The sequence below is a fragment of the Cynara cardunculus genome, assembly GCF_001531365.2.
Source record: "Cynara cardunculus var. scolymus isolate 2C chromosome LG 3, CcrdV1, whole genome shotgun sequence".
Classification (NCBI taxonomy): domain Eukaryota; kingdom Viridiplantae; phylum Streptophyta; class Magnoliopsida; order Asterales; family Asteraceae; genus Cynara; species Cynara cardunculus.
Genome location: NC_037530.1, coordinates 8379020 through 8395033, shown reverse-complemented (window position 1 = coordinate 8395033; position 16014 = coordinate 8379020). Strand labels below are relative to the sequence as shown.

The 16014-nt window shown below is 34.8% G+C and overlaps 1 protein-coding gene across 2 annotated transcripts; it reads right to left on the bottom strand.

Moving 5' to 3' along the window:
* Positions 1-12359: 12359 nt before the first annotated feature.
* On the bottom strand, positions 12360-14737 carry LOC112510097. 2 transcript variants are annotated; one of them, XM_025115387.1, is made up of 4 exons: positions 14594-14737; positions 13850-14269; positions 12789-13325; positions 12360-12707 (listed from the first exon to the last, which is right to left on the bottom strand). In XM_025115387.1, the coding sequence occupies exons 1-4, from the start codon at positions 14663-14665 to the stop codon at positions 12609-12611; spliced, it is 1128 nt and encodes a 375-aa protein (XP_024971155.1). In that variant the 5' UTR covers positions 14666-14737; the 3' UTR covers positions 12360-12608. The 2 variants fall into 2 exon arrangements, with proteins under 2 accessions (XP_024971155.1, XP_024971154.1); XM_025115386.1 differs by having other exon boundaries at positions 13850-14737.
* Between the last annotated feature and the right edge of the window lie 1277 nt (positions 14738-16014).

The window sequence follows — 16014 nt, the reverse complement described above, 5'->3', positions numbered from 1 at the left end:
AAGTTGTCACTCTTACTTACCGAGTAAGACTCTCCATCTCTATCGTTACTCTTACCGGATAAGATTTTTGATCTTGCCCTATTCATCTGGTAAGAAAAATTACTCGATAAACACTTATTGGGTAAACGTTTAGTAAACGGCCTCTAACTCCAATAACTTTTCTATAATACAAAAATTAAAGATTTTTAAATTAATGAAATATTTTAATTAATATTATAATCTTTAAAATAAAAAAAATATTAATGTTAAATTAACTTTTTTATAGTTTTTTTTTCTAGATTTTACATTCCATTTAGAAAAAAATTAAATTGAAGATGTTATGAGGCATATTCATTCTTTATACCCATCTTTTTCCTCCCTCACCTTTCTCAACTCAATCAACGTTTACCACCCACACCATTGATCACAACTCACCACCTAACCCTACTTTTGAACGTGAACGTGAACGTAAACGTGAATAGAAAACACAAATAATTTATAAGATTAAAAGAATACGAAACCCTAAACAAATTTATACGAATCCATTTTTGAATCTAGGTTTTTGTACATAAAATCAAAACCCTAGATTTCTTTATGCATATGTTTGGAACCGGTTCTTGATAGGTTGCTTCAAAGTCCACAAACATTAATATAGCTTGTTCGAGTTCGTTGAATCGGCCCATTGAAGGTTCCTTGGAGTTTGTAATATCCCAAAATTTCGAATACTTAAATATATCAAAATTAGTATCCCAAGATCAAACACTTACATTGCAGCAGAAATAAAATTTCTAATCTTACAATTTATATCACCATCTAAATTTACAATCTTGACGAACATACTTTGTTCGATATAACAATGTTTTGATCTGCACATGTCCTTCTTTGATGCTAATCCTTATTTCTCTCTTTATCAAATTTTTCTTTCCAGTCTAATAGCCGCCTGGATGAAAAAGTTTTAAAAGAGTTTTGGGTGAGCCTTAGGCCTAGTCAATCCACGGTTTTCATGCATGAACAACAACTTTTATAAAAAACAATTTTCACGAAGCTTCATAAATTTAGCATGCCTTGATGAGAATAATGATTTTCACAAAATAAAGATATTTTAGCGCGTGTCTACATCACAAAGCAACAGCGTCATGAGAGATGTCTACCTCACACAGCATTACCTGGCGAACTCACACAGCATGTTCGCATTTACGGCTTAGACAAGCTCACAAAGCATGCTCGTCTTTACAAATTCATATTGTAGTACATCCTCATTAATACACAAATACTCAAAACACATATTATAAAAATATCGAACTTTTCACGCATATATAGCATATCAAAAATCTCGAGAAACTTCAAACAACTTTTGGATAATAAGGCATGCAACCATTTTAAAAATAAATCATGTGTAACTCACCATATAGGTCATAACTCCAAACCGTTCCTCGAAGTTCCTCATGTTCTCCCAACAAAAAACGCATCAAACTTATTGCGCTTCACCAAATCATCCTCATTTTCTCCTCTCTTATATGAGTTTCCTTCCCCGAGAATTTTTCATCTCTATGCTTGAAGACCTCCCCATATATATACTTAGTCATCGGCGGTTTTACGGAATATGAAACGATAAGCCAAGATTAATGGTCGTAGGTTTCATGACCATTGGGTTTCCTATCATTAATATTATATTCAATTTCTTTCTCTTTTTTTTTTGGTTATTACAGAGTTGAATCGGTCCTTTGAAGGGTGGTGGTTTCATTGAAGAAACGAGAGGGACAACGTGGTTTCACCGAGAAAACAGGGACGAGATGACAGTTCATCAGGTCACTTAAGCAACTGATTAGGTATTAATGTAACTAATTTTTAGTCATTGCTTAAAATTTAGAAAAAAAAAAGTATTTTTTATTAACTAAACAAATAATTAATCAACATGATTAAACAAATATTTCTAAAAGAATACGTTGTACTTCTAAACAAGCATCTCCTCCGTCTTAGAATAAATGTCTATATTACTATTTTAGTTTGTTTCAAAATAAGTATCAATTTCTAAAAGTAAATGTCTACTTTAAAAAATAATGTTTATTTTCTCATTCAATTCTTAGTTCATGAGGTGGAGAAAATTTCTCATATAATTAAAGATAAATTTTTTATTTTGTTAATTAAAAAGTTTAATAATTATACACCGTAAAAATTAATGTATATTTATTTTAGGATGTAATTAATATGATCATGTGATAGGTCGGACTAAAAGCATGCATTATATATCTATTTGACTTGTAGGTTCAATGGATTTAGATGGAAAATAATTGTAAGGTTTCATTACTTTATATGTTTATCAAGTCAAGTCGATTCATGTCAAGTTGAGACAGGGAATTCAAACAAACGCTGGTTTTTCAAACCTGTCAACAGTTTTGGAAGTCGGATTAGAGGGGTGTTTGGGATTGCTTATAAAAGCTGTTTTTTAATTTATTTCAGTTTAACATCGGTGATAAACTGTTTTCTGGTATTTTGATAAAAAAAAACTGCTTATACCGGTGCCAAATCGGTAATAAGTTGTTTTTGATAAGTTAATTTTCTCTGACTTATGAAAAACTACTTATTACCGGTTTACAATTTTAACCATGTTTTATTTAACTCCGGTTTGATACCACATAAGTTAATAAACAATTTTACAAAAAAATATAAGTTGTTTTAAATAAGCAATCCCAAACACCCCCTAGTTGCATTGCTACACTGCTAGAACCAAACAAATCAAATAATTTGTTTTCATACAATTAATATAGATACAAAGTAAAATGGTGAAAAAAGAAGAATAATACTCTCCTAAAATAAAGGGCTTTTTTTAATTTACTAATCACATACATATCAAATATGCTATTTATCAGGAGGTCGCAGATTCAAATTCAAGGAGGAACAAAAATTTTCTTGTGGCCACAGAGGTTCAAATGCAGTGACTCCGGGCTATCTACACAGCAGGTGGTCGTCCTGAGATTAGTCGGCACGTATAGCAGGTTGGATATCCAGGTTAATAAATAAAATGCTATTTACGTGATTTTAAAATGTAATTATATAGATCGAAGATTTTGATTTATAATACTTACATTTTTCTATTTTGTTTTATGCTTACATGTAAGTAGTGTAAAGAAAGTTCTTAGATATGTTAAACAAAATAAATATACTTTATGTTAAAAGGAAAAACGGAATAGAACAGTAGTAAATGAAGAGAATAAATTTGTAATTTTTATCAATCAAAATCTCTTTAAATAAGGATGAGTTACAAGTAGATAACTACGAGAAATATCATTTCTAATTTATCTTTAATATGTTTATCTCTATTTACATCGTCATATCCTTTAGACGAATGATAATTATCTTACGACACTACCTCTTGTGTCGAGTTTAAGGAGTGATGGTGCACAACTATTGTCTCGCTAAAACCTTACGTCAAAAAAAACCCAGTGGGGAAAAATTGAAATAAGACGAAGGAAAAAGTACAATGCACCAGCCTATTTGCAATACATAGACTTTTCCTTTAGTCTATATTCTCTCAGATTCGTAGATTAATCATGAGAGTTAGGAAAACAGGATGATATATAGACTGTTGCATCAGTAAACCTTACACCAATAAACAAAACCCAATGTACAAAATAAAACATTGGGTGAAGGAAATAACATAACATACCAATATTACATATATAGTAGACACCCCCTTTAGTCTAATACTTCTCCTGATTCATACTTGAATCAAGGGACTTGAAAAGAATACACATTCCGATACTTTCCACATGTTTCCCAAATATGGTTTTAGATAATGATTTGGTAAGAAAATTTGTCAAATTCCTTCTAACAACTCACTTGATTCACTTGAATCTAGAGAAGAGTTTGTTATTGTTGATTATATAGAAACTTAAAGAAGAATTATCACCCTTGATTTATCTTACTTTCATTTATTTGATACATGACGCATTATTTCCATATATACGAGTAGGATTTTGGTTGAACTCAAAACGCTAGCTACTCAAATTGATAGTCTTTAACCATGCACACTCTTAAACAGTCTTATGTAAAGTGATATTCTTGGAATGGTTCGAAGAGGTAGCTAAAAAGGTTTGCTCAGTTCACATGTTCCATATGGTAATTCTTTATCCAGTTCTGGAACAACCTTTGTATGGGTCAGACAAATACGTAATATCAGAAAATACATACTAAGACATCATTTGGTGTTTTTCTATAAGGGCTAGTATTTTTTCCATTCATTATCTACACAGGTATTGAAGTCTCATTGTCAATCCCATTTTTCTCTCCTAGAGAATGTATAAGCCCATGTCAATGGTTCCAAAACATTAATTTGATATCATTCCAGTGATATTGCACTGGCATTGAGCTAAATTTAGCTAACAAGTTCACTGAGAAATACAATATACGGTCAAGCGTATTGTATTAAATACAATAACGCACCTATTGTACTTAGGTAGGAAATTCAAGCTTGGAACACCTCTTTGTCGTCATCCTTTAGAAGAAATAGATCTTTTCTTATATCCAATACTTTGACCGAGCATGAGAGTGCTAGCCAGATTCCCTTTGTCTATATTAAATTGGCTGATCATTTTCTGGACATATGTGGAATCGGTGGATTAATATTCCACAAGCTTGGTGTCAGAGATCCAATATCTAGACAAAACCAAGTTTTCTAGATGTAATTTCTTCAAGAGTGCCCATTATGTGCATAACATCGATGTATAGAGCTACAAATTGAAATTTGGAACTCGTTTTCTTAATAAATACACAAGGGTATAGTTCATCGTTCTTATATCCCTTCCCAATCAAGTATTCATTTAGGTGGGTTTACTACATCTGCCTAGATTGCTCGAGTCTATAAAGTGAGCGTTTCAATTTTATTGCAAACACACTTCATGGTTTAAAGTTACTTCATTTAGATCATTTTAATGCCATCAAGCACTTTGATATATCTTTGAATCTAGATTACCATATAGGTATGTAGTTACCACATTCATGATTTGCATTTCCAGTCCTTCGGAAACTACTACGCTAATTAATGAGCAGAACTTTCTAACGTCCATCACGAGAGAGTAAGTCTTCTCGTGGTTAATCCAGGGCATTGTGAGAAACCTTGTGCCAAAAGAGAGCCTTATAATGACATAATTATTCACATTACGCTTTCTAACAAATGATTTTATCTATGTCCTACATCATTTGTCAAATAATATAATTTTTCTGGATTGATTCTTTTCATTTAGGCCAATTTGCTCTTTGTTGACATTCTTCAACTGAGCATGGTTCAATGTCATTGTGCTTTATCATCTCACGAGCAACAGTATATGCATTTATATCATCAATGAGTATGTATGATCTGTCCATCGACTCGTATGCATACTCATAATTCATTTGAGATTTCTTAGATCTCTGGAATCAAAATTAACTTTGGAGCATCCTCCAGTAGTGATTAATAGACATAGTTATTATCAGAGACAATCTCATGAGAGGTTTATATATTGATGATAAATGGTTGTGCCTTACTCTTTGCTTCCTATAGATGAGTTTCTATCGAACCAAGTAGCTTCCCCCATTTGCTTTTGGGAGCCACGACCTCAACCATACCTCCACCATGTGTGATTGCAACACATTTTCCAGTGACGTTGCGCCCTTATGTGGGGACTTCTAACGTTGCATGTATATTTGCCACTAGTGTATGTGATCTTATCACTTCTAGAATAACATTAAATGCATCAAGTATCGAGTCCAATTTGTTTGACTTCAACTTTACATTTGAAGTTTAGGGATCAAAATAGGATGAGTGGGAACATTTTATGATAGTTCATATGGTTCTCTTGGTAAATCCCTTTTCCTATCTCCCTGTAATGAAGGGAGGATTGTCATCAAAGTGACAATCCGTAAACCATGCGATATAAAGACCACTCGTCAAAGATTCTAAATAATGGATAATTGTTAGATATTTATATCTTACATATATACCTTATTGTCTTTAAGGACCCATATTGGTGCATTGTGGGGGTGCAATTGGTCACATGTACTACACAACCGAACATGCGTAAATGTAAAGTATTACATAATAAAATGATATTATTGTCTTTTGTGTGGTATATTATTTTTATTTTGCATGTTTCTAAAACCCATGTTGTCCGGGAGCTCTATTCGATATTGAAGTCTTCATTCCGTGGTCCGTGGACTTGCTGAAAGGATGTCCCTTAGGTTGATTGGGATTACATTTTCGAGCGCTTTCGGGCTGGTAGATGAATTAATTTTAAAGTAGTTATACATATCATATTTTTTTTACCTTAATACAAATCTTGTGTATATAGGGTAAGTTTCACTGGAACCTGGCGTAGGATGCAAAGGATTGGATGAGAGTGCACGCACACAGATCGTAGAATGGGCCCATCAGTTGGATGGGTTGACGTAGTACAGTGAGGAATTCACGTTTCTTAAAGGACATCACCCTACCTGGATCATATAGCCCTATTGGCTCACGATGATTAATGTAGATTTTATCTTTATTGGGAGCTTTTTGCATTATATTTGTTTTATACCGACTAATATATTATGTTTTAATAGGTGTGGGATACAGACTGTTAGAGATACATGTCTAGGGTCGGTAGACCAATCACGTTAAGTATAAAGTAAAATATTTTAATAAACATAGTCATGCTATTAGTTTGGGTTGCCATTATTTGATAGAAGGTAGGTTAACTAGATTGGTTGGTTGACATTGTGACTATCATTGGTAATTAGAATATTATAGTTATTAAAAACAAGCATTGGATATGTTTGATTTACAACCGTTATGTTGCTAAAATTTCTACAAATATAAGATCAACTATTTTTGTTTTGGTAAAATTATAGGAGTAATATGTGCAGCTTAGGGATAAGGCCCATGCTAACCCAACGCCTGACACCATATCTCCTGCTGACCTAGGTTTGCAGGAGAAGAGCATCGAAGGATGGACAAAGGGCCATCTTTTTGGGTTTTGGACCTCCCAAGATCTCCGTTATGTTATGAACGGTGATTGCAGCGCAATTAGCAACATCGAGAGATCGTATGACACTAGATCAGCCACGGAGGTATGTTTCTTATATTGTATTGCCAACAAAGTACCAACTTTATCAAATATTGAATATTTACAGGTAGCCAAATTGCAAGAAAAACTGACAAAGTTAAAGGAGGAGGGGAAGCAGTGGGAGGATCAGTTGGCTGAGCAGGAGGCTGAACGAAAGAGGAGGGCAAAATTGGAGACACGACAGGCCGAGTATGCTACCCGTTTAACTCACCCAGTCTCATTATCGGCTCAGTTTACTGCTTTTAAGCAACAATTCAGTGGACCCCCCACCCCCAAATCCCCAGTTAGGTTACCTGTGATATGTAATGACAATATTTTGATAATTGAATGAATTTGATGTTTTAAATTGATGGACAAGTTTTGTATAAAATATAGAGGAAATACTGTATTTTTGTTTAATTTTTTTTCTAAAAGTTAATAAAAATCACCAACGATAGTAACTACCAACAGTCAGTGATTTGTTGGTGTATTTTCATCGGTGATTCGTCGATGTTACTAACTGTTGGTGATCCATCGGTGATTGAGCACGGTTGATGATCCGTCAGTGATCTACTCCAAATCAGTGAAAACATTACTCAGCTATTTGGTCGACGGCTATCACCAATGGATCACCGAAGAAGTTCATCATTTTCTATTAAATACCAACTGTTTGATTCATCGTTGAAAATATCCAGAATTGTTGTGTATTTTAACCATTTCTACGCAGGGTCAACCCTGGCTATAGGCCCAAGGGGTGACGGCCCAGGGCAGTAAACAACCCAAAGGACATCATTTTGTAAAGCCCAATATATATATGTAGGTTTAATTTGGGTTGGGCCTTGAAAAATTATGTTTATCTCGTATCCGACTATCTCTAATCTCTCTCGACTCTCGCCTCGGCCTTGCTCGCTTGACGCATCAGTCATCACGCATGATTCACAAACTCTCGACTCTCGCTCTCTCTCGACCAGTCGATCGCTCACTCTCAATCGCTCGCCACCGCCAGTCGGCCTCTCGGCTCCCGCTCTCGACCGCTCATTCGCTCAAAATCTCAATCAATTGGAAGTTTGGAACTGTGCAGTGACACTGGAATTGGAATTTTGAGGTTAGGGTTATTTACTTATTTTATGTTTCTATTTTCTAATATAGGATTATTACTTATTAGGGTTCTTTTATTATTTCTAATTCTTGTTTGATTCGATTTTGATCACTTTTTGTTTTGTTTGTGGTCTTAAATCCTAAGTCCTAGTCCTAACATATCTATATTGGGTTTGGGTCTATTCGATGAATATGATTGGGGATTGCAAAGGTTGTAACTTGTAAATGATTTATGAACATAAAGCTGGAAAAGAAGCTTTTTCGTGGGGCTGTTTAGAAGCTTGTTTGGAGGCTGTTTTGGGGCTGTTTAGAAGCTTGTTTTGGGGCTGTCTAGAAGCTTGGCTGTTTTAAGCTGTTTAAAAACTGTTTAGGAGGTTGTTTTGGGGTTGTTTAGGAGGTTGTTTTGGGGGCAATCTTGAGTATTGAGAGTAAGTTTTTAGTTAATATTAGTTATGACAAAGTGATAGATATTTTTGCTTCAAAAAACGCAAGAAGGCATCGTTTTAGGTGAATGGTGATGTATTTTATATTTTGTTATACGGGGTATTGGTTTATATCCCCACGTTGCACCATTTTTGTTATATTTAAAACAAATCGGCATGAGGATGAGCCGCCTAGATTGGCTAAGTCCCAAACCTCTCCCAATAGTTTATTTTGGTTTTTATATTATGTATAAGGTACATTTTTTTGACTTTCTGCCATGGGCATCCAAAATCTCAGAACCAACCTGTTTCTACGCAAAAGTGTTTGCGGTTGGGTCGATTTTTCTTCCTTTCACTTGCTCGGTTGATTGTTTTTCGAACTTTGGAGGTTTTTCGTCTGTGTTATTGGCTTGGTTGGTTGTTCTTTGTTCCGGTAATAACAATTTTGGTATTTAAAAAATTAAAGATAAATAAAATAAAATAACTGTTGATGTATGTATGGGATGTGGTCCGGATATAATATCAATAGTCAGTAGACATATTTCACAATCGCATGCAATTCTTGTATGCCATTTTGGGCGCATCCATCATCGCTTTACATTGCGGCTTGGCTTCGCTTGCGTTCAAATGGTTTTTTATTGTAAGGTGAATACTCTATATTATCTTATAAATCAGATTTATCAAAAATCTTAAAAACGATTTTTAATATATAAAGGATTATACATTTATATATAAAGTCTTAAAAGTTTTAAAAACAACTCATAAGTACTACTATTTTATGCATTCAATCTTAAAATCTCTTAATCTACAATTAAAATAACATATGGTATAAGTTATCAATGCATATTATTACCTTTTCTTTTCATGTTCCCAAGATACTTTTGACATATTTCACTCGTGTCTTCACCCTCTCATACCTCTATGTCTTCAGTCTTCTCCTCATCCCCCAAGGTGAGATTTAAACTGATTTTCACCATGAGTTATTAAAAGTTCTCTCATTCCTCTCCATTCAATTGCTCTAGAACTCTCGGTCTTGCTCTCAATCTCTTGATTTTTTGCTCTTGGTGTAAATCGAACGTATTTGTGAAGTCGTTTAAATATGTTGGATTTTAAATATATTAGATTTTAAATTTTCATATATTTTTTTTCATCGATAGACTGCAATTGAAATCATAACTCTTATTTATTTAAATTGTATTAATATGTAAAGACCAAGTGTAACTTATATCATCATTAAATTAAATCTTCTCTAATAAAACCAATGAAACCTCAAAATCGTTAAAATTCACGGCTCCCGTCGCATTGCATGAGTACACAACTAGTCTTATTTAAAAGTATGGTTTTTTTTATGTAGAAGAAAGATGTATGAATTTGAATTTAATAAAATTTCATTTCATTTAATTCTTATTTATTATGACGACTAATTTTTGGATTTTCGTTTAGTGTACATAACAGACGTTTAGTTATTTAATATTTCATGGTAAAAATTGCCTTATGACTAAATATGAATTACGACAAACTTTAGTATATCTTGATACATTTGTTTACATGATCTAAATATTAAAGAATCCTTGACAACCGTTTCTATTTATAGTTTGTTCTGACCTTTTTTTTACAGGCTTTGAACTTTACCTCTGTACGCGTGGTTTAAAACATAAACCTAATGACTTGACCTATGCCAAATATGTTTAAGAAGTGCCATTAGAACTTTTTCATTTTAAATGATTAAATCTCTGAATTTATTATTTAAATAAAGAAATCATTGAGCTTTTTCAATTTGGATGATTAAGTTGTTGGACATTTTTTTTTGAATAAATAAATGATTCAACTTTTAGAAATTGGTTATATAAATTCATTTAGCCGAAAAAATTATCTGTAACTGATTTTGAAAGTTTCAAAGTAAAAAAAACCTAAATTTGTTTTACCATTCCCAATCTTTCGTCATTCAAACCCCTCGTATCGAACGTCATCACTTTCCCTCGCCACCTCACACTGCACATGGTCGTCTGTTCTCCCTACCTTCCAGCGCCGTTGTTGGTCCCTACCATCAATCTCCTTTTTCATCTGATTTTTTGTTTTTCAATTCTCCCTTTTTTATAACAATGTAACAGCGTACACATAGACAACTAAAAAATGAGGGAAATTCCAAATTTTTTTTGATCAAAATAGGGAGATTGATGGTAGGGGTCAACAACATTGATAGAGAGCAAACGACGATATGGGTGTAAGGAGGAGTGATCAGGTTGCGTGCAAGGGGTATGAATGATGCAATCTGGGAACAATAAAAATGAATTAGGTTTTTTACTTTAAAGCCTTCTTAGCCAATGACTATTTTTTTGTTAAAATAATGTAGGTAATCAAATTTTAAAATTTCAATTGATTTAATTATTAAAAAAAGTCTAATGCTTTAATCATTCAAAATAAGAAAGTTTAACGGTTTTTCCATTCAAATTTTTTCTAAGGACTTAAGTCATTCAAAATGAGAAAGTTCGCTAGATTTTCCCTTTATTTAATAGTGTTCATTAGTTCGTTTTATAAAGTTAAAACATGGAGTTTTAAGAAATTATGAATTAAAAAAACAATAACATATGTTTAGTAAATCATTTTATTAAATGATTTATAACAAAAGGGGTTGCTATTCATACACATCCTTACTCACATACTACCTCGTATCCCTACCTCACTTACATACCTTCTATAGAAGGGGGTATGGATAAAATTCACGAACCTTATCTAATTGATGTCGTTTGCATTTTATATCTGGACCAAAAAACAACCATGGCCCATTGGGTTAGATTGGAAAGATGGGTTGGAAGATTTGTTGGCCCATGGATGGTATTGGCATTGGCGTTGGCAATAAGCTGTGTGGACCAGGGAATTACATTATTCTCAGTTTTCGGACAACACCATGACAAAGTAGAACAAGTTTAACCACCTTGGTAGGAAACTAGGAATTGGAATCGGAATTGGAATTGAATTCTCTTCATGGAATTGGTATAATGTAGTTCTGAAATTAAAATGAAATAATAATTAAAGGATCAAAATACCTATTTATGACGTTTTCTTACTTTTTTGCTTACATTATAAATACTATATAACAATAACAGTAGTGGTGGCGACCATGGTGATGGTGGTGGATGTGGCAGCAACGATGGTGGTGGTTAGTGGTCTTGGTCATGTTTATATAGCAGGTTAAGGGGCTATATAGTTGTTTTTTAATCAAATCCTGTATGACTATATGGATAAAGTTGTCTATATAAATAAATAAAAATGTCGTTTAACTAAATTGTTTGAATCATAAAAATAACTATTTACTTTCATAAACCAAGCAAGGAATTTGATAAAATTAACCATCAAACAAAATTCCATAATAATAATAAGGCTGGTGTTTGATTGGTTTGAGCTTGACTCCAAAGGTCAAAAGTACTAGGAGGTCTTAGGTTCAAATCCAAGAAGGAATAAAAATCCCCTTGTGGCCACGGAGGTTCAAATGCGATGACTCCGGGCTATCTGCCAAGCAAGTGGTTGTTCTGAGATTAGTTGGCTCGTTTAGCGGGTTGGATATCCAGGTTAAAAAAAAAATAGTAATAGCAATCTTTTTAGGGCCTTAAACTGTTGACTTTGTAATATCAGTTTCAAAGTTAGATGGATTGGTTTGTTTGGTGGGAAGGACCCATCAGATGTGGTGCTTGTGCTCTTAACATGCCACCCATCATTGCGACTTACCATCACGCAATTGTCACTTCACATCATATTTATAACTTGTAATGGTGTAGGAATGTAAAATGTTGCATAATAACTCACCTCATATGTACATATATTTAATACAATAAGTAGGAATAATATCATTCATGAATTACCCCAATCGTAGCAACGCCATTAATAACACTTCAAAAACGTCAAGTGAAACGGAATCCGTCACCAAATCATACTCGCTTTACTCCCTGACCGTCGAAATGATTTAAAACTGGTACAATATATCGCGCAAGTCACACGATTTGACCATTCCAACAATCGGAGGAATGTAAACTGCATGTTGACCATTTATCTAACTAGCGATCGTCTCGCCATCTTTACAACTCCTAACCCGTACTTGCATACTATTATACTTCCACCCCCTGATCTCACAGCATTGTCTCCTTGCCCCCTGCATAACAAATCACATTTCAAAATCATTCTATTCCGTTTCCAAATTCGTTAATTTTTTAACATCCATGTAAATCTTTACCTCCGTCCAATAATTAGGGTTCATCTTCGATGCCAACACTACAACCGTGTCAATCGTGTGAGGATAATCTCCTTTTTTGCATTTCTTGGCCGATTCATCTCTTACATACGTGGTCACCGTGTCGTTTCCAGCATCTTGAACCTCGCTAATGTAGTAAATTGCAGGGAGTTCACACGGGTTGGCGTTCAAAGGTCGGGTATTGAACGTGAACGGCCCGTCCTTAAAGCTCCGCCACGTGAGGAAAGTCTGCAACGGCATCTCTAGCTCCTGAGCGGTCAATAGGGACGGGTATATCTGAACTGTGTAACCCCATGAGACGGATATGGACCATCGGTGCCACCACGTGTTGTAGTAGCAAAACGACTGTTGCATGGCTCGAGGTGGGTCGAGCCGGTAGGTCTGGATGAGGGTGTTCAATGACTCGTACTTAGTGTGGTTCGGTAGCAATGGCTTCACGTAGTCAAGGTGGTGGAGTGACACTAATGGAGTCATCGGGTGGGCTGCTAGTAAACCATAAGCATCTCCCCTAACATCCAACTGTGGTGTGGACAAGGGTATAATAATCGTCATTTCAAACAAATACAATAAAATAAAAGCAGGTGGAAAAAGCATGTGGGCGTATGAGGACACGTGTAGGCAAAAATGTACGATGAAGAGTACCTAGGACAACTTTAATTATGTTACGTGCCCCAAAGCAGTTGGATCCACGTTGCATTTCAATTTACGAATTCATTACCCAACACCAAAAGTTAAAACTATTTTCACGTTAATTAATACTAATAATTAAATAAGAAACTTTTATCCGAATTGTATTTAAGATTAAAAATAATTAAAAATTTAAATAAAAATGGCAAAAATTCCTTCATGAGTAAGGTAAGGTCCGACAGGAAGGACACGTGTATGCTTTTTTTACGCTTGGGGACACGTCAACTTTTTATGTTTTTTGTCTTTTTGACTTCACCCACAAAGTAAATATACATATTTTTTATAAAATGTGATATGTTATTTAATGATGACTCGAGTGCAGGTAAGCAAAATTACGAAAACAACCTCGAGTTTACCTGGTGGAACCCACGTTCTTTAGTGAGGGTAACGCCAATTTCGGTCACACAGGCCCACACCCTTTGATCCGACCCGTAGAAGTAACGGTACCGATCAAGACACCCGTCAAAGATCCGAGCCAGCTCCTCCGCCAACGGGTAACTCACGGCGAATCCGCCACCGCCAAATGCCATGTCGTACGAGTGCATCACGTTCTGCTCCACGCTCTCTGAACTCCCCCCAACGTAATACATCTGCCGGTGGTCGTACTTGGATAAAACCGATACTAAATTATCGGCAAAAAACACCGTGTCATCGTCCCCCATCACGAACCATCTAACATCCGGTAACCGGAGCTTGAACGACTCCATCACAATCCGGGATATCCTAACCGCTGGGCTGGACCCGGCGTTCTTCAACCCGGTCAAGGCTTCCGAGACCTTGTATGGAGGAGAGTTACAAGTGGAGAAGAGTTCCGGGTCGGGTTCTTCGTCTAACCAAACGTACCCACGTGTTCGGTTGGGTTGCCACCAAAGCTCCGTGTAGTGCCGACGGTCCCTCCACATGCGAACCGACCCACCAATACCAAAAAGCAGGTGCGAGATTCCGGTAGGAGGTTCTGATACCCCGGGAGAAGAATCCGGTACTTGGGTTATAGGAGGGAGGAGGCAACCGGGAGCGGCGGACCACCGCGACGGCGGACTGCGGAAGGCGGAGAGGGAAACGAAGGAAATCGAAGCAACCACGAAAACCACAAGTGTTACCTTTAACGATGCGTTTATGGCTTCATTGTTCTTGTAATGGAAGACGTTTGTGATTTCTCGAACATGGGTCATAATCTCGTCTTCGTACAATCGAAAGAAGCAACTCCAATTGTTTGAGATTTTGGTATCTCGTTAGTAACGAGAAGGGGATTTTGTACGAAGCGAACCAAGAACAGAAATCGTCTGGAAGAACAGGAAAATCTTACAAATGGGAAGCGGATGGTGATGGTGGACACGTGTCTTTGCCTGAATGATTTGGAGTAGGTTATCAGACGGCAACCACTTTTTAAGACCTCAAATCCTTTTAAAACAATTGACATATTTTGTCAAATTGCTTCACATGTTACCTAAATTTACGAAAATACAAATATTTGATCAATAACCAAGGGGTGTGTGTCACCTATAAAACATTTTTCAACTTATTATAAGTCAGAAATATTTGACTTCTTCACAAATTTATTATATGTTATTTATTCAAATATTTAAAAGTACTTATTACCAGTGTTATATCGAAATAAATCAATAAATTATTTTTATAAGCAATCCCAAACACCTCTTAAATGACTATATAAACCTATGTCGATATTTTTTCAAAATATGAATCTAATAAAATCATGTTCGTTTTGTGCATCTAAATCATTCTAAACAAGTAAGAATATATTCGGGTTTTTTTTAACATAAATTATATTCCATTTTTACAAAAACTTTAAGATCTAAATTTATAAACGTAATTAATGATGATTAAAATTCAAATATTGATTTGTTTTAAAAATAAATGTAATATTGTTTTTTTTAACTTTTTATTTATTATTTTATTAAAGAAAGAGGTATACATATTAAGCGTTTTGTCTTTTTAGGGTATAAGAGCTTATATGCCATTATTATCTTCAGATTGAGAAGCGTGCCATGGGGCAAGTTTTTCGTTCCATTGCAACGACTTCAAACATTCTAGATCTGTCAATCGCTCAACCTAATCTCTCGGTTGATCCCTTCTGCCTTATCTCACCGTATAACCTAGTCGCTTTGTGTTTCATGATTATCTCTTAATCGTTCAATCAACCTAAATAACTCAATTACTTGGTTCTTTTTCTTCGATTTCACAAAAAACACAATCATTTAAGGTATGTTTTAATATACATTTTTTCTTTTCTGTATATCGAATCATGTTTCTCTATTTCTTACTTTATGGTGTACCTCTAGAACGCTGCCAGTGAATAGAATTTAGATCTTTATTTTCTGAGTTATAATTTCATATGATATTTGTAGATATTGGATTATAGTTGTTGGTGTACAAGCATGTTAGTTGATGCTCCACAACTGCCACCTAATGCCAATTTGTACTTTTGTAGCATATAGATTTTTTATGGTTTATTGGTAATTGTTTAATTTTGAATAACGTTGAGGTTGAGTTAATTATTCTA

Coding starts and splice junctions, on each gene's coding strand:
- LOC112510097 (XM_025115386.1), bottom strand. CDS start 14,665: ATGACCCATGTTCGAGAAATCACAAACGTCTTCCATTACAAGAACAAT. Junction 13,326..13,849: donor AAGAACGTGGGTTCCACCAG/GTAAACTCGAGG, acceptor TCCACACCACAG/TTGGATGTTAGGGGAGATGC. Junction 12,708..12,788: donor ACCCTAATTATTGGACGGAG/GTAAAGATTTAC, acceptor TTTGTTATGCAG/GGGGCAAGGAGACAATGCTG.